Source organism: Genypterus blacodes, unplaced genomic scaffold (assembly GCF_046128005.1).
Source record: "Genypterus blacodes isolate CSIRO-AG114 ecotype Tasmania unplaced genomic scaffold, CSIRO-AGI_Gbla_v1 ptg000112l_1, whole genome shotgun sequence".
Taxonomy (NCBI): Eukaryota; Metazoa; Chordata; class Actinopteri; order Ophidiiformes; family Ophidiidae; genus Genypterus; species Genypterus blacodes.
This window is the reverse complement of record NW_027466916.1, coordinates 858,819-877,563: the sequence shown is the minus strand read 5'-3', so window position 1 is coordinate 877,563 and position 18,745 is coordinate 858,819. Positions and strand designations below refer to the sequence as shown.

Below are 18,745 nucleotides of genomic sequence, written 5' to 3'. Positions count from 1 at the left end.
AATGCATGGTGATGATGATGCTGATGGTGGTGGTCATGGTAGCGGCGGCGGCGACGCTCAGTGTGGATTGGAAAGGCGGGCAGCAGGTTTGAGGCTTGAACCCTCTGAGTGGAGTCAGAAAATTTATAGTGGCTTTCAGTGGTAATAGAATAGTGAAGTGTGTGTGTGTGAGACAGGCTGTGTAATAGCATGATTTCCCCCCACCTGAAAAAAACCCACACAACCAACATCTCTTCACCTTCTCACCTCTGCCCAACACACACACACACGCACATACACACACTCCAACACTCCATCACACCATTTTCTGCCGTAGTGCCTGTGAGCCTTCACTCTCTCTCAACCTGCTGTGACAGCTTCCACACATACGTTGCTTCTCCACCTGGGTTAAGAGGCCCTGGAAATAGGCTCCAAACCCGCCCACCCCCCATTACAGCTCCTGCAGGTCGCCCTCTGGGGGGCCCTGGGCGCTCAGAGACCCCCCCCTCCTCCCGCCCCCCCTCCATCTCCTGGGCTCTGACTGGGAATCAATCAGCTAGGTTGGGAACAAGAGGTAGGGGGGGTCGGAGGGGTGGGGGGTGGGAGCTGGATCGATCAGTGAGAGGCTTCAGGCCCGTGGGAGTCCTGATGCATGGCCTGACTACACACACACACACACACACACACACACACACACACACACACACACACACACACACACACACACACACACACACACACACACACACACACACACACACACACACACACACACACACACACACACACACACACACACACCTCTGACTCTCACTCAACTCCAGCATTCACCCCCATTATTGCCGAGCCCCGGGGCAGCTGTGTTTATAATGGACTGACTGTGTGCGGCTATATGAATAACATATGACTGAGTAAACCGAGAGATATTGGCAATTAAAGAGCCTTAATTAGATTGGGATATGACAATGTTTACATACGTCTTCATGTCCACTACCCAACCCTATAGCGGAGTCTATTTCTATTTCGGTTTCCATCCTTTCAAGCTTTTATTTACATTATACCAGCAGCTGATTCTCTCCTTTATGAACCCAGCAGAGAGTAACAGAGTAACCTTATATATCCTGATGTAATCAACCTATTCCACGGTCAGAATAAGAACCTGGACGGCCGGTTGCTTTCCAGGCTGAAGCCTTGACCGCCACGTCTACAGTGAGTTTTTATTAAAGGTCCAGAGATATTACAGGAACAGACATATTTCCCAGGAGACAACAGATCTTTTGGATGCAACAGAGGCATCAGTTCAGACCCCCAACTGTCTGTATGGAAGAGTGTGTGTGTGTGTGAGAGAGCATGGATAGAGTTCTCATGTCCCAGTATATCATTTTAAACTACTGCTTGTGCAAGTAAAGTGACTTTGAATACAAGGGAGTCCACGTCCGTCTTTGTTAGAGCGATGCGTACACACACAGTATGTATATGTATGTATTTTGTGTTTATTTTGGATATGAAATGTGTTTTTTACTCTCTGGAGGATCCCTGGCGCATTAGGTTCAGCTCATTTGTATTTCCTCTCAATTTTTCTGTTTACTTTCTATTACTGGACGCAGTGCCCGAGCCGTCCTCGCTGCCGGGTGACCTTGTTTTCCCGTAATCTACACCGAACAATCTTATCTATATATCAGCGTGCAGCCAGTTGGTGAATGTCTGCGCGAAAGTAAATGGGTTTTTGTGTGTGTAGGTGTGTGTGTGTGTGAGCGTGCGAGAAGAACAGAGAGAGATCAGTGTGTACCATTCTGTGTCCAGATGTGGTGCGGCGTGGACAGGCAGGCAGGCAGGCAGGCAGGCAGGCAGACGCTTGGCCGGCCTTCTGACGGTGCCTGTGTTTCCTTATTGATAAAGGGATCACAGAGACGGAAAAGTCAGACGTGCTCAGCCGGGCGGCGATATCGTCCTCTGTGCCGCGATTTTGGCCCGGCGGAAAGCCAGAGAAGCTGTGAGCCAAAGTTGAGAGCTGTCAGAGCTCAAACAAACCAGAGCTGAAACGGTTTAGAAAGCAGACAGAAAGGATTGAGTCGTCCGTCATTGTGTTTTGTTTCCGACAAGATTTTGACTACGGATGAAAACTTGACGCTCAAAGGTTAATTTCCTCCTAAACCAGGGGATTCTCTAGGGACGGCATCGTTTTCACTCAGTTTATAGGTACCAATTTGGATGTTAATAAGGATTTCGGTAAATTTTATGTTAATAGGCGAAGGTTTAAGGTTTAATGTCAAATTCTGGATCAACATGTGGATACGAATCTGTCTGCTGATTGATCTTTATGACAAATCCTGAATCTGGAGCCTCGCCAAAACCCCAAAACTTCCCCTTAATGTCTCAGCATTTCGGGAATCGAACATTTTTCAAGTCTAGCGAATTTCTAACCAAGTAATAAAGCAGACATGACATCATCACCTTTCCGTGTAAACAGAGGGGAGGGAAAACTATTGTTCGGGCAGGGCGGTTACACCGGTTTGTGCGGAGGTGAAGAGGGAAGATTTTACGCAATTAAACGGCTGAAGTTTGGCCTGCGATCCATCCCGTCATCTCTGGTGAGGTTATGATGAAGAGCAGCGGCTAGACGAACAGACGTCGGGCTTCATTCCTCAATTTTTTTTGGCATACCTGAAGGCATACGAGCAAAATCTGAAACGTCCACGTCTAGATGAATGATATGTGGAGAACTAAACCACGCCAGAGATGTGGGCTATAAATCTAGGATGCCGACGTTATGGTTAAATCCTGCGATCTTTGAGACTCCGCCGTGCGTTCGGACCTCTCTGATCCGCTCCCTCTTCACATAAACACGAGGTATGAATCATTTCCTCTTAATGAATTGTGGAAATGTCGCAAATTTGTTCGTACTCACGCTTGACCGATGAGGCAAATGGAAGAACTGGATGTGTAGTATCAGCTCAAATACCACATGCACCTTTAAATATGAGGCAAATTCAGGGTGATTGGAGTTAAGTACACACATGGGTCGAATCCCTGACCTCTACGCCGCCGTTTCATCCCAGTTACTCCACTATTTCCCGACCTCGCAGACAGCATCTGTTATCCGACGGCGTGTCGTTTCCATCCCTGACCTCGCACCCCGTGCCATCTTTCTTCCCCCCGGGCTCCTGCTAGAGGTATGACGTTTATGGAGGGCAGACCCCCCCGCCCCCCCTCCCACCGGAGCTTTGATCCAGAACGTTCTGTAGTTTCCGTATGCAGGGGTCATCCAGGCGGGGGTGAGGGGGCGGGGCGGGGTAAAGTAAAAGCACATTGAGCTGACCCCAGGGGGGCTTGTTGAAAGCTCCGGAGCCCTGGTACGAACCGGCCCGCAGGATCTGAGGGGTTGGCGTGACTCTGTGTGTGTGTAAGTGTGTGTGTGTGTGTGTGAGAGAGGGAGTGTGTGTTGTACCTACTTCTGCAGGTGTGGAGGAGAAACGGTGCTAATATGCCAGAATTAAGCGCAAAAAAGTGTCGGAAAATAGTGAATCATGGTAAATGAAAGGCCACCCAAAACTCCACCGGGCTATATCGCCTCCTCTGCTCTTCCTCTCTCCTCCCCTCCCTCTCCTCGCTATTGTCGAACTCCTCTGTCGCCCCTGTGCGAATTATTCACGCCAGCAGCCAAACGTATTCGCGCCGTTCTGTTTACTTTATGACTCCGCTTTTATTCCGCTCTTTTCCTCGCGTTTGTTTACAAGAATAAAAGCCCACTCTGACAGAATTATCCTCCCGCACAACAAAAAATAAATCACAGCATTCGCTCTCTCACACACACACACACACACACGCGCGCGCACACACACACACACGCACACACGCACACACACACGCACTCATCATTCACATTCAAAGAGCACAGCTAAATTATAGATGGCCCCTTTCTCCCCAAATATGCATTTCATTAGCATTTCCTTCGCCTGTTGTCTTTTTTCTCCCCCCCTCCCCTTCTGCTCGCCGCCGTGCACCGGCGGACCGCTGATGTGTGCGGCTGTGTGTGTGTGTGTGTGTGTGTGTGTGTATCTGTGTGTGTGACGGTAGAATGGGAACAGACTTGCAGCAAAGCAGGACGCGTCCCCTTTCCCAAGCCTAATTTAGGATTCAATTACAATACTCTTTAAAAAGCGTCGACTTCGCAATTAATTATTTTAAGATTAGCCTGACAGTAATGGGCCTCCCACCGACGCAAGACCGGCCGCCCGCGCCCCACGACCACTCGCTCTCTCTCTCTCTCCCTCCCACCCTCCTTCTCTCTCTCTCTCTCCCTCCATCCCTTCCTCTCTCTCTTCCTCAGCCCAAACATCACTCTGCTGCCTCTCTCTCTCTCTCTTTTCATCCCCTTTCGTTCTCTCCTTCACACTCCACCCCCCCTCGCTCGCCCCGCCGCCTTCTCTCCATCTTCCTCTCACACGATCTCCTGAGGAAACAAGAGATAAATCTTTCTCACCTTCCTCTCCCTCCCTCTGTCCTTCCTTTCTTTTTTTTCACCTCATCTCATCGTCGCGTTACACACTGTGCCCCCCCTCCCCCCCTTCCTCTCTCCTCCCCACCTCCTCCTCCTCCTTCGTTACTTTGCCTTCGTTCTCTGATCTCCTTGGCGGTTGTTGCCGTGCGATTGATATTGCTTCAGTGCGGCGGGCTGCTTCTTTACGAGCCACGAGGGCCTTCTCCCACGTCCTCCCCGTGTCCCCGGGAAACGCTGACGGATGAGCCCTGCGACGACACACGCACACACACACACACACACACACACAAACACTCACGCACACCCGTCTGTCACCGCCACTGCCAGGCGTAAGCGGGAGAAGAAGGAAAAAAACACGACGCCGTCCTCCCCTGCCCGCATTGATTGGAGCCAAGCGAAGCATTTTCTCTCTCCCTCTCTCTCTCTCTCCCTTTGCCTTCCTCTCTGCTCCCCTCACACACACACACACACACACACACACGACAGCTTTTTTTTTCTCACCCCTCTTTCCTCATTTCGGAAATGAATGTCATCATCCATCCCTTCCCGCCGCCCCCCCAGGGCAAACCTCAGCCGAAGCCCCTGATTCTGTTTATTTAAATATTTGATATGTAAGCAGTCATAAAATAAATGTCAGAAGAGGGAAAGGGAATGGATATGTGCCGAGTGGGGAAAGAGGCCATTATGGGTAATGGATTCTGATGTATGCCGCGGCCTTCACCCCCGACTCCCACCCAGCCAAGACACTCTGAAGCAACAGGGGAATAGCTGGAGGCACGGGGGGGGGGGGGGGGGGGGGGTACAGCATATATGTACATACGTGTGTGTGTAAAGACATGCAACAGCTACGCAGGCAACTAAACACACACACACACACACAGTTACAGTTGTTCAACTAGCGACATGGAAAATAGGCCTCTCCCATGCACAATTGACTTCTAATACACTGTACACACCTCACACCGTCCATTTACCAGGCGCTGCAATTTCAGAGGGCCCCTGAAAGCATCACTGTGAAAAACACCCATCAAATATCTCCTCGCCTTTACCAAACGTCTGTTTAGGCGACTTCATGTTGCTTTATCGACGTGCCATGAGTTGCAATGTAGGACAGAAGGTTTGATAGTCAGACACCCCGACTCGGAATTTCGTCGTAAGAAGCTGTGCTCTGATTGGTCTAAACGGAACTCCAGCTTGCTGACTGATATCAGCCCGTCCAATCAGAGCACCTGATGTTGAATTCAAACAACCACTTATATACATTGTTGCATTCCGACACATCCTGTGAATACGTTTCCAACCCAATTTTCATTCCACATATTACGGTATTTACGGTAAACGTACAGCTGACCTACGAGGAGATCAATCGGTAAGTGAACCAACCTAGCTAAAGGTTAAGTTTGCTTTACATATGACATCACTCCTGTTGTGTTTAAAAGTGTTGTGTGCGTAACAACAATGCAAACTGAACTGGTAACGCTTGGGCCGCCGTTAGGGATCGTCATGAAAGTGCAGTTCTCAAAGGAAACGTATAAAATTCTACATACGTTTCAAAAACTTTGTCACTGTGCCAAATCTGTGTGAAATAATGGGTTTTTTGAACAAATACTGCAGCACACACACACGCACACACAAACACCCACCCACAGCCGTCTCTCCCGGAGCGTGTTCATGTGGGCGTCTCACCTAGTGGCACCCCAAGGATTACGCGGCTGTGACAATTTCACCCAGGAAGTGATAAAAGCAGCAGGTAGGTGGGGTAAATAAATCAAGCACACGCATGGAAAAAGAGGAGAAAGCGATGGAGAGAGAGAGAGAGAGAGGGGGAGAGAGGGAGAGGCGACGTGTCGGCGAGAGAACAACCTTGAGTTTCTCCTTGATGGCGAGATGCTAAAATACTGCAGATCAGCACAAAAAAAAAAACCCAATTAAGAACAAAATGCATCTCAAAATGTTGGTTGGTTCATCTCGGCGTGGCATTTCAGGCTCCTTTCATTCTCAGACCTTTGCCTAACAAGCTCCCCCGCCACTGCAAAGGTCTCCTGGAGGGGGAAGTGACATCACCGGGTGTTGCCAACGCTTGACCTCGAACCCTAGAACACTCGAACGTGCCGGACGCCATTGCTGTTCCCACACACACACACATACACACACGCACCATAAACAAGCACTAGCCGTCTTAACCTCTCCCATCCATATATTACATATTCCTATTACATTGATTACACACACACACACACATCTATAACCTCGCCCCCCGTGCACTCATACATGCATTACATTGATCACACCTATGACTCCGCCCCCCCCCACCCCGCTCCCATCATCGGAAAACACACTTTCATTGATTTACACGCACACCTAAACATCACATCTATACCTTTCCATCACAATCAATTCTCGAACACACACACACACACACACACACGCACTTCTGCATTACATATTCCTAAATCTCCTCCACACACACACACACACAGACACACACACACGCCCTCCGCTCCCCTCTGCCCCCTCCAGAGTGCGGGTCAGGGTGCCCTCCAGAGCGATTCGCCCTCGCCGCTGTTAATTACCACTAATTGGCCCCCACTCGTTTTTTTCTCTCCCTCTCTCTCCTTCTCCTCTATAATGGAATCATTCATCTTTACTGCTTAATGAGAAGGCAGTGTAGTCACCAGCCAAGGTCACCCACAAAACTCTGGGCCTGGAAGACTCCGGAACATTTGGGGAAGAGGAGAGACAGAGCAGGAGAGAGAAAGAGAGACGGAGGGATAGTTCACCCTTCGAATTTTGTAAAAACTTTCTGCCTCGCCCCGGCTTTGGGGAGCGTCCAGACGAGTGTGTGACAAGTCGAGAAACGTCTGCAGCCTCCAACAGGAACCACAACACACACACGAGGGGGAATTTCCACAGACAGGCTAATTAAAATACCCGTAACGCTGGCGAAAACAACGCCGAGTGCAATCACGCGCTCAAACCGAGGCCCTAAATATAAAAATCTTGTTTATCAAAATGCAGCCGGAGCCTCCTCGCAGGCTTACACACACATCATTATCAAAACAATCACCCCGACTGTCAGCGCAGACTCCAGGCCCAGCGGGTGAGAGGCCAACGTGTTAGCCGCCTCCACTACCATAAAACATCTAATTAACAGCCACTACTTCACACTGCATACGACTCAACGGCTTCCTTTACATTCTTCTTACAACAGGAAGTGACAGCCAGGAAAACACACTGAGTCAAATTGAAAATGATTGGAAATGATTAACAAAATGTCCGGATGAGGTTTTGAAGTGATGTGTGAAGTACAGGCTGGAGTATTTCAATTTTCTTTTACTTAAATTTGCAGTTAAAGGTGAGATTACAATGGATTACACACATAAACACACACACACACACATACAGAAGACATATTTAAGCCTCATTTGGACAAAGGGCAGCGATGGAATCACTTGCTCAGGTGCAAAGCGACTCTAGAACAATATTGAACATTCAAATCTTGGGTTGCAATACATTATATTGCGTAATAATTGCATACAGTTTAATTCACACTGCAATTGCGATCATTTGAAACGTTTCCAATGCCATTTCAGATTTTAGAGCTCATTCCGAAATAGTTACCGCTCAATTTACTCGTCAGGCTTTTGGAGATGGAGCCTTTAAAAGCCTTTTTGATATTTTTCCAAAATTAAAATGAATTTACATTTATTAATTTACCGCCATTTCATTTCCCATACAGAAGAGTTTATTTAGGATTTTTGCTGCCTCGTGTTGTGTGCGGGCAAAGGCCACCCCTGGCCACCACCTGGGGACAGCATGGATGACATCATTTAATAACCAAATTTAGGAGAAAACACTTTTACTTTTAAGACTTCAGCACATTTTACAGATATTTATTTACTTTTATGTCTAAGACTTTTCCGATGTGGTAGCAGCAGGGTTTGACTCTGCATTCGTCTTTCTCCCACACTCTTCATCGCTGCCAAAGCTAACAAGCTTTCAATCCGCAGAGTTATTACAAGTTTTTACAGTGAACCACAAACTGCTTCACACAGGCGCCCAGGGGCCAGCAGGTCACACCAGACAACAACGCCTGCACATTTCATCGCCGTATGAGCGTCGTAAACCTCCAAATCCGGCCTCGAGTGTCACAGTTTTTTCCTGACGCCGCAAAAGTTAAGCCCGAAAGTGACAAGCGGGCATTTCCCACCTTGCAGCACGGCGGCGGCGGCGTGCAGCTTTCACCTCACGCAGAGCGGTGACAGCGTGAGTCAGTCATGTGCTCCCAATCGGTGTTTATAAATGGGACGGTTGTCTATGGATTATGTTAATGTGGTATTCCGCACTCCCCTCTGGCATGTGTCTGACATTACAGTAACCTTTGCATGTTTAGCCAACAGTAACTATGGATGTTCATTGAGTAGAGAGACACGTGCACACGCAGACACACAGAGCGAGCGTGCACTGCAAACATCTGCTCTGGTGACACTGGTGTATTGACATCCTGTGGAGGAATTAACATCTTAAAGAAATAAGACTAAATAAAGTTCACTTGTTTGGTGGAGATCTAATCCAGTTGATCTGGTTCACACGTGCAGAGGAGCGGCTGGAATGTAGAGCAGGCCATGTTGGAGGAGTGAAATATAGAGAAGAGAAGGAGGCTTTGTTTACAACGCAACCGTTACAACCGGATTTCTGACATAACTCCACCCCAGTGTGTGTGTGTGTGTGTGGGTGTGCGTGTGCGTGTGTGTGTGTGAGCACAATGGATGCGGCGTAGAGATTGATTCCAAAACGGAGTGATAAAATGCATCCAAATGAGGAAGAGTCAACTAGGAGTTACCACGAGAGTCCTGTTGTGACCAGTGTCTATAAATCACAATTATACTCACAGAGAGAGGAGAGAGAGAGAGAGAGAGAGAGAGAGAGAGAGAGAGAGAGAGAGAGAGAGAGAGAGAGAGAGAGAGAGAGAGAGAGAGAGAGAGAGAGAGAAACTGCAATGAATTCCTGGGTTTGGTAGGAAAGGAAAACATTGATGAGAAGGACACGTCACTGTGGTTGTGGATCTGCATAGCTGACCGGTCAACACATAAACACGTGTTTGAGAGCCTGTGTGTATGCCTGTATGAAGGTGTGTGTGCGTGTGTGTGCCTGTATGAAGGTGGGTGTGTGTGCATGTGAGACTAGAAGAGGATAAAAAGATAGGAGTCTGACAGCAGGGGCCAAAGAGACAGACAAAACTCATTAAGAGAACCTCTGTGCGTCGTCCACGTGCTGTCACTTTTCTATTTTGGTCGCGCGGCGCTCGGCGACTTCCTGTTGCCGGTTTAGTTTTATGCCAGCACAGATTAGCATCAACCACACCAAACACAGAGATGAGTGCACAGCGTGGAAAAGCAGAGCTGTGTGTGCAGATGTGACAGATGATGATGATGGTAATGGTGATGATGATGATGATGGTGGTGGTGATGATGATGATGCAATTCTTTTTCTTCACAGGCGGACAAGAACACACACAGATACACTCAAGCGTACTCTGATTCACTTCACACTCTCTTTCACACACACACACACACACACACACACACACACACACAAACAAACACGACATTGTGCAGCAACAAAACATATCTAACTCTAATCTAAATTTTAAAATGCCCAGAATAACTGAATAATACAAAAAGATGTTGCTCTTAAAAAAATACGTAAATACAATATGTGTGTATAATCTTAAATGTAAAAAATATAAAGCAATCAAATTAACAATGGGCCCTAAAATTAGTAAAAAATCTAAGAAGAGTTAACAAATATGAACTGGAAACCGAATGCTGAAGAATTGAAGCCTGAATGTCTGAAAAATGTTTAAATGGTTTCTGCACCTGAAAGAATGGAGAGACAAACAGTGACAGCTACAGCTCAAACCTTTTCAAGCTGCCGATTGTTTATAGACAACCGGTGCAGCCAATTAAGCAGAGACACAGAGCTGAGTCAGTGTGAAGGAGGAAGAAGCCTGAAAACCACATGTGGCACAACTGGCTCTCACACAAAAACTGTAACTGCTACCTGAGAAGGGGTTGTCCTGTGAAGAGGTGCATTATGGGCCACAAAGCTCAGAAAATAACAAAGCAGTTTACTTTAGGTGTGACACACTGTAGTAAATAGTATCTGTTAGCACGTCACGCTGACTCTTTACATTAAATGTTTGGATATCACACACGACGGCACGTTCCTGGAGGGGTGGACCCGTATGTTCACAATTTCCTCTGCTGCCCAGAGAGGAAGAGGAGGAGGAAGAGGAGGAGTGGCAGCAGTCCACAGATCCATTCACTACAGTGTATAAATATTGGATGGGACGTGCTAGCTGTCTAAATACCTCTGAGCTGACAGGAGGTCCCATGGGAGGCCTGAGCCGCAGCTACTGAGAACCAGGGAGGGGAGGGGAAAGGGGGGGGGCTATATTTAGAGGGAAAAGAGGGAAGCGGCGGAAAGGATGCGGCGGCAAACCTGAAAGAAATGGGCGCGAAAGAGACCATCTGTCCAAAAGAAAGAGAGAGAGAACGAAAGAGAGAAAGACAGAGAGAAAGATCCCCCTCCTCTGGGTGAAAGGAGGAGGAGGAAGAGGAAGAGGTCATTTCATTCAGCAGCTCCACGTGGCTAATTAGCATATGTGGAGGTCAGGGGGCGGGGGCGGGTAGGAAGAGGGGGGGGCAGCACCCTCTGCCATGAGACCTGGAGCCCTGCCAGCCACACACACACACGCACAAACTACTACAGAGGAAACCTAATATGTGTGTGTGTTTGAGTGTGAGAGAGAGAGAGAGAGAGAGAGAGAGAGAGAGAGAGAGAGAGAGAGAGAGAGAGAGAGAGAGAGAGAGAGAGAGAGAGGCCACTCGTAAATACTTTTTCTTCGCATCTTTCACAAGGCTGAAGAAAGGCAAATCCAGAGGGAGAGGATTTTAACTATGTTGACATTTGCCAGAGTTCAGATACTGATACTCACACTCTCTCTCTCTCTCTCTCTCTCTCTCCCTCCCTCTCTCCCTCTCTTCTCTCTCTCTGTAGGCCCATTCCTCAGAAGTCAGCAGTCTTCCATGTGACTCATATTTTCCATTTCTGGACCTCTGGCCTTCCTATACACACTCCCTCTCTCTCTCTCCCTCTCTCTCACTCCATCCCTCGCCCTCCCTGCACCAACAAGAAGTCCATAGCTGGCTTGCATCCATCTTTATGCAAATTATGACCTATTGAGTTCAAAAAGATGAATGAAAATCCAATAAAACCTCTCCAACATCACAGGAAAGTTGTGATCCTGCGTTGAATTTCCTCTTGTTAGGGGGATGAAAAAGTTTTGTTGTTGCTTAATCATAAATACTGTGTAAATACTGAGGGGAGTGTGTTTGTGAAACGCTCCCAGAAAATGTCACAAGGCTTAACTTGAAGATTACACACATGTAGTGATTACATCATAATACTGGCAGGTGCATCATTTTGTTTAGGTGCTCAGGGTGTTGTTAGGTAAAGAATAATGAGTTGTGGGGTCTCCTGAGGTTCGCAGGCACAGCATCAACCTGTTAAAACGCCTACAAATCCAAGAATATCACCAGAGCTTTCACTTCTTCAAACTGCACAAGGTCATCATAATTTAAATCCACCCCTGCGGGCAAACAGTGAATGTATGAGAAATTAAACTGAAATGGCTATCAAATAAAATCCAAAAGGTCTTGGACCGCCTCACACACACACAGGAGCGCGCGCCCAGAACTCAACCTCTCCCGTATGGACAATTACCACTCTTGCCCATATTGCTTCGGTTTTGATTTTTCTGCTCCCTCCCGACAACGGCAATTTGGATAAGACAGATCTGAGAAAGAGCTGACACCAAATCAACTCCCACTCAAAGCAATTAAATTCTTTCTTTAGGGCGTCTACACACATCAACCTTTGGCTCAGGGTGTTGTTACCAGCGCACACAGGGGCCAGACATGAATACAACTATTTTATTAGCTGGCTAATTATACATGAGCCCACACCCATTGATGCAACCGGTCAGTTATATTTGTTTTACTCTTTTTTTTTTTTTTTTTAAATCAGAATTAATTGGCATTTTGTGGAAACCGCATGCAGACTTTGGATAACCCCTGCCTGCCAATTACCTACGCAGCCTCTGTGTTTCATCCGAGGAGGATGGAAAACGCTGCACAGGGCCCTTATCGGAAGCAACAGAGCAAATTAAAATTTCAGCCTAGTGTTGCTAATCAGCACTGCAACGCCTGATGTAAACAAAGCAACGTAAACAAACGACTGGCGAGGGGGCAGAGAGTAAGCCATGCAGAGAGGAGGGGAGGTGGGGGGGGGGGGGGGGGGAGAGAGAGAGAGAGAGAGAGAGAGAGAGAGAGAGAGAGAGAGAGAGAGAGAGAGAGAGAGAGAGCACAGGGGCTGAGGCTGGACTGCTTAGTGCTGACGAAGCTGCTTTGGCCTGCTCCCGCCTGTACACACACACACACACACACACACACACACTCAAGGACACAGAGATTCATACCCCAGCAGGAAGAGAAGCCCCCCAAAAACACACACACCTGTGCGTGCCCATTTCCCGATCAGACCCCATAGGCTGTCAAGTCCGACGCAGAACATGAACCATAAATTAAATTCCAGCAGCCACAGTCGGGCCCATCACTATGCACCAGGCTCCCTGAGATAGCCGCATAATACAATGTGACATTGATGCATCGCTCCCATTATAAAGTCTTTGTTCATATCACACTAATAATTCATAAGAGAGAAATGTAAACAGTATGCGGCGCACAGCACAGGGATCATTTCAAGGTAAGCACATTACCCGGGATGGGATTCAATCTACACTTTGATATGTAGAAGTGCAGAGCTTTGATTTCAATTCTAAAAATACAAACCCAAAACAATAAGTACAACAATGATCGTTTAGTAGAAACTGCAGATATCCACTTACTTTTTTATTTTATTAGGTCAGATTTTAAATGACTTTCTGCTGTAATTACCTAAGCCGCCGCGCTCTATTTCCAACTCCCATAATTATCTACTAATTACTTTTATTGTTTTCTCTATGTGTGCTCTGATTAGGAGATAACAGACAGATCCTTGTTACACGCACAAGCTGAGACGGAAAATGCTTCATCATTTGTTACCAAAGCCTCAATCAGACGTGAGGATTTGAACGTACGCCGCCCTCCTGCAGGTACACACTGCACTACATACGGAGTGAAAGACGCTGAGCGGGAACGGCCTGGATTACAGGCGGCTGACGAGCAGACAGAGGGTCACAAACCCAACACTGCAATCTGCTGTCCTTTGATGAAACGGGCCACAGTCGTTTGCAGAACTAGGACAATGGCATTCTGATGAGAGCGGGTCTGACACACACCTTCCAAACACACATTCACCTCTGTACCTCTCCGCATGCTGATGTACACAACACTAACACAGCCACTGACACACACACACACACACACACTATTGGGGTTCTGTCTTCATTTTGGTGAGTGGCCAGACGGGGGTGCGCAGTGTAAATGAGGTGTACTCGTTTCGCTCGCAGTTCGCCCCTGAAGAGAGGCAGTGGTGAGGGAAATTGAATTTGGAGGGGGGGCGGGAGGGGGGGGGGGGGGGGGGCAGTGCCAACAGGTGACAGAGGGGCTCTGACCAAACCACGCTCTGAAGTGAGGCGCAGTCGAATCACCGGGGCCAATTTGGAGGCCGCATTATGCACTGGAAGCACCTCGCCACTCTTGCGCTGGGCCTGTCGGAGCAGAGCCGTGCTGCCGCTCCAAATATGAATTAAACATCCGCAGCACAAACACACTGATGCTGACATTTGTGTAATTCTCTAAAAAATAACAAAATATGCTTTAAATTGCAAGAGTAGACGCTAAATGTATTCTAAGTTGAGGAGTCTGATTTGTTGGAGTATATGGATTTAAGCCAACATGAGGACTGAGAGCTATACTTGACCAAACAAGACAAACCAAACACAACAGAATAGAATGTTGACCTTTACACATTGTGGCATGTGGGAAATATACTGATAGATGATCTTCTCTTTTCTTTCACATCCTATTGTATTTGATTCTACTGCTTTTTTGTTTGGTCTTGTTTATAAAAGAATAGAACTGAAGAGAATGTGTCAATTGTAACTGTAATCTAACAGCTCTTTGTTTATTTTGAATAACTAATCTATACGATTGCCAATCATAACTGTAGCATGGCACATATTTCTAATTGTTGCGATCATATCAGTGGATAATTTCCCTGTGATCAATACTTCAGCAAACCCTCCCACACCAAAGCTTTCATTTCATTTCCCCGGCATCCAACGCAAATTGCCTTTGATTGAAACAGTGCAGGCTAATGAATTGCTTTTGTCTGTAGAAGCTTTGCTCAGCCACGCTGCCCTCCAGCCGTCCAGATGTGCCATCCAGCAGCGCACACAATGCACTGCGCCAAAAACAACCACACATTCGTGACACTTCTGGTAAAACACTGTGCTCTCTTTCCCCTGGCTGTGTGTGTGTGTGTGTGTGTGTGTGTGTGTGTGTGTGTGTGTGTGTGTGCCTGTGTTGTTCACACCAACAGCTTTTTGGCACACAGGGCTCACCCCACAGGTTCAGGGGACACACACAGCTCCCCTGAGTTGATTCCACAGAAACACAACAAAGAATGGCCCCAAAGTTAATGAGCAACACTTGTTCCTTTTCCTCAACTGTTACCAGTGAGGTGCCCTTGAGCAAGGCATTTAACCCCCAAGAGAAGTCTGTGGTTACAGTGATCGGCTCCAGGGATGACTGCAGAGTGTTTCTAGGAGATCACTGATGTCACACACTAAACTGAATAATGCATTCCGCGCTGATGAAAATGGAATATGACTTTAATAAAACCATTCATTCTGTTTGCCTTTCCCTTTCTCTTATTGCAATTTATTGTTTGCATATTCCCATAAAACCACCAGGATCGCCAATGGCGTTCAAACCTTCAATTATGGCTTTGGAAGGCCTCCAAGTCTGGGATATTCCCATCAGACCGGAATGCCGCATCACTCCGCTGCCCCCGGCCAAAGATCCCCGCAAGGAACCTCCCTTCCTTCAGAGCGCAGGCTGCCCAGCGGGGCCACGGGGAGCCAATCAGATGGCAGACTGGGTGTCAACAGAGAGCCAGGAGCACGGAGAGCTTTGAGCCGCTTTACCTCCACTATTCAAATCCTCTGACTGACTGGAGCTGCGTGGGAATCAACCGGGACGCACAGACTCTCTCTGGCTGGCTGCAAAGCGCACGGCCGGGGGGGGAGGGAGGTAGACGGCGTGCCGGCCGCTTTGGACGGCTGCTGGTACCGTTTGATTCTTCTACAGGACACAGTCCGAAATACACGACCCGGTACATGCATTTATCTTAAAGATCTATAGGGATATTTGACTTTACAAGATTGAGCGCCTGGCAGCACAGCGCGTCCTCTAAACAGGGCGGCTGCAACGTGTCTGAGACTACGTCGGCAGAGGAGAGAGATCGATGCGTTCAGGGCGCAGAAATACACTTAGAAATGAAATATATCTCTAAAAACACACGACCGGACTGTGAAAGGCATGGAACTCGAGCATCTCATCAACGGAGCTTATGGAAATAATGATTATGTGCGCCTTAATTCACGAATGTCCTCACTTCCTCCATGAAAACACACTGAAGCATAATAACACATCTCCTTCATTTGTTCACACGTGAGAGCTGCAGACTTAATGGCTTTACTCATCTGCATGAAGTCACCTTGACCAAAATATTGGAGCCACATAATTTCACAGGCACACTTCCAACACACACTTCAGTGACCTACACGCACACACACACACACCTGGCTCACTGCAGCTCAGAGACCACTTGTCATCTACACAGAGGGGGGGTCATAAAGTTTCCCAAACTTACCTGCGTCCTACCGAGGCCTTGCCCTCCGTTGCCAGGGCTCATGGAGTGGGGGTGGCTCCTCTGCTGCCCTCCCCAGCCGTGGGCCGAGGGGGCTCCGTACTGGGGCCCCACGTCTTTCCCCAGGCCCATGCCGGCTTGCTGCTGCGCCGCTGCTGGGCCGCTGTAGTCTTGATAGGCAGCACCGTAACCCCGCATCATCGGACTCGGAGATGTGAGCAGCTGGTTGAGGGTCGGTGTGGCCCCGGAGGGATGCTGCTGCTGCTGCGGCGGCGGCTGCGGGGGCTGCTGCTGCTGGCTCTGTCCCGGGAACCTCTGGAAGCCGCTGGAGGCAGCACCCAGGGGAGACTTGCCGTGGTTTCCTGCTGAGTTGCTTCCCATCATCATGCTCCCTGGTTGCCGGCACCCAGAGGGGCCTATCATCCCGTAGGCCCCGCCGCCGTACCCGGGCCGGTACGCCGGGTACTGGCTGTACTGACTGTTGTGGTAACCTCCTTCATGGGAGTTTTCCATGCTGTTGTGCGCCGAGGAGTGCATGATCCCCACCCCGCCGCTCTGCTGCTGCTGCCCGCCATGTTGCTCATAACAGGGCCTCGGAGTATAATAGTTGTTGTTAAACTCGGAGTTGTTACCTGTTGGCCCTAAGTTGGGGTGCTCGTACCTGGCCGCCATCATCCTCTCCCCGGGTTTACAGGTGAGATCCCCCTCACCTTTCCCCGGCATGTGCTGCTGCGGCTCCCCCAACAGGTTCTCTTTGCCGCCGTGGTGTTGGTGATCCATACCTCGGTCCCCCCGGGGCCCCTGGCCGTTGTTGCTACTTTGGATCTGTCGCTGCTGATGTGGCGCAAATTGGCCGAACTGCGGCGGCGGCGGCTGTTGCTGAGGCGCTTGAGACTGAGGGGGATCTCCGCTCCCCACATATTTCAGCTTATGGTTCGTGATCAAACCCGTTTCCATCGAGGAAGTGGTTGAATTAGTCGACGCCGAGGCGGACGTGAGGTTATTCCCATCCTTATCGTGGCCGTCCGAGGCGTTGTGAGTCGTGGAAGTTGAATGGACCATGTTGAGCTCGTTTCGGCGGTGATGGTCTACATTATTCAGAGTCCCATCTCCGGCTCCCAGCATCGGTCCAGTCCGCTGTACGGTCCCTCCTCCTCCTCCTCCGCCTCCTCCTCCTCCTCCGGATTTCCCCGAATTGAGCTCCGGACCCAAACCGCTGGATAATTTCTTATTTTTGTTATTAGTTCTGGTCGGAGCCGATGCCACTTGCGCAGCCATGGTCACTCCAACATCTCAGCGCGCAGTGACAGCAAAGCCCCGAGCAGCTCCGCGCACAGAAAGAACACAAGCGGGGAGAAAAACACACACACACACGCTGGAGGGAGAAAAATCTAATCAGAGGAAAAGCAAGATTTGTTCTAGCGCTGCTCGTTGCCGCGAAATGGCGCGTCAGTGAGGCTTCATGTTGAAAGTTTCTCTGCCGGGTTTAAACGAAACTTTTCTTCTTCTCCCCTCCACCTCTCCTCCATCCCGGTTCTCGGTAGAATGTTGCAGCGTCTCCCGGAGCCCTTGTGGCCCAGCATGGCATGAGAGAGAGCGGGCTCTACCAGCTTATCCACCTCCAGGGCTCCGGCGAGCCGCACTTGGAAAACCCGGAGTGGATTCACGGGGCTTTACGCGCGCTGCATTTCGATGTTTCAATGTTGTTAGGCGTCACAATTCGGGGTTTTTACAACAAAAACGAGTCGGAAGAATGTATCTACAATGTATCGAAGCGTGGAACATCTTAATGTTAACATGCAGCGAGATTTATTTCATCAACTGCGGCCCCAGACGCTTGGAGGAACGGCGACTCCGGCTTGTTTTCAAACGCGCATATTCGTATTTGACAGAGACAACCAGGACACCCTGCGCCTCTCCAGATGCCAGGGCCGACCTTCCCTCCACCTCAGAGCCGCGGAAGAGACGCCACAGACGCGAAGTTTGCTGAAAAAATTTGGAGTTTCCACGCAGCGATCCAGGTCTGGTTTTCCCTCGCGCCGTCCTCTCTCTCCCCTCTGCTCTAGCCAGTTCTCTGCAGCTCTGACAGGAGTCGGACACGCAACCACAAGCTGTGCGCAATAATGTTGCCGTCGGAATAAGAATGTAATCACACTTTATAGCCGCTATAATGTTGTAATATCCAGACCACAGAGTTCATCCAGCTCGACCCCCAATCACTTCATTTCAGCCTGAAAAGGAATCAAGCCCTCCCTCAAACAAAGAACCACACTGTAGCACTGTAATAAGAAGAGAAAACATAGAAATAACCCAAACTACATAATA

General features: G+C 48.8%; 1 protein-coding gene across 1 annotated transcript in view; it reads right to left on the bottom strand.

Annotated features, from left to right (window-relative positions):
* The window catches only part of LOC143009595 (AT-rich interactive domain-containing protein 1B-like), a 153,221-nt gene extending 135,228 nt beyond the window's left edge, over positions 1-17,993 (bottom strand). Inside the window, exon 1 of the mRNA XM_076161633.1 lies at positions 16,424-17,993. Coding sequence (XP_076017748.1) covers positions 16,424-17,698 — 1,275 coding nt within the window. The 5' untranslated portion in view covers positions 17,699-17,993. The remainder of the gene's footprint in view (positions 1-16,423) is intronic.
* Positions 17,994-18,745: the final 752 nt, after the last annotated feature.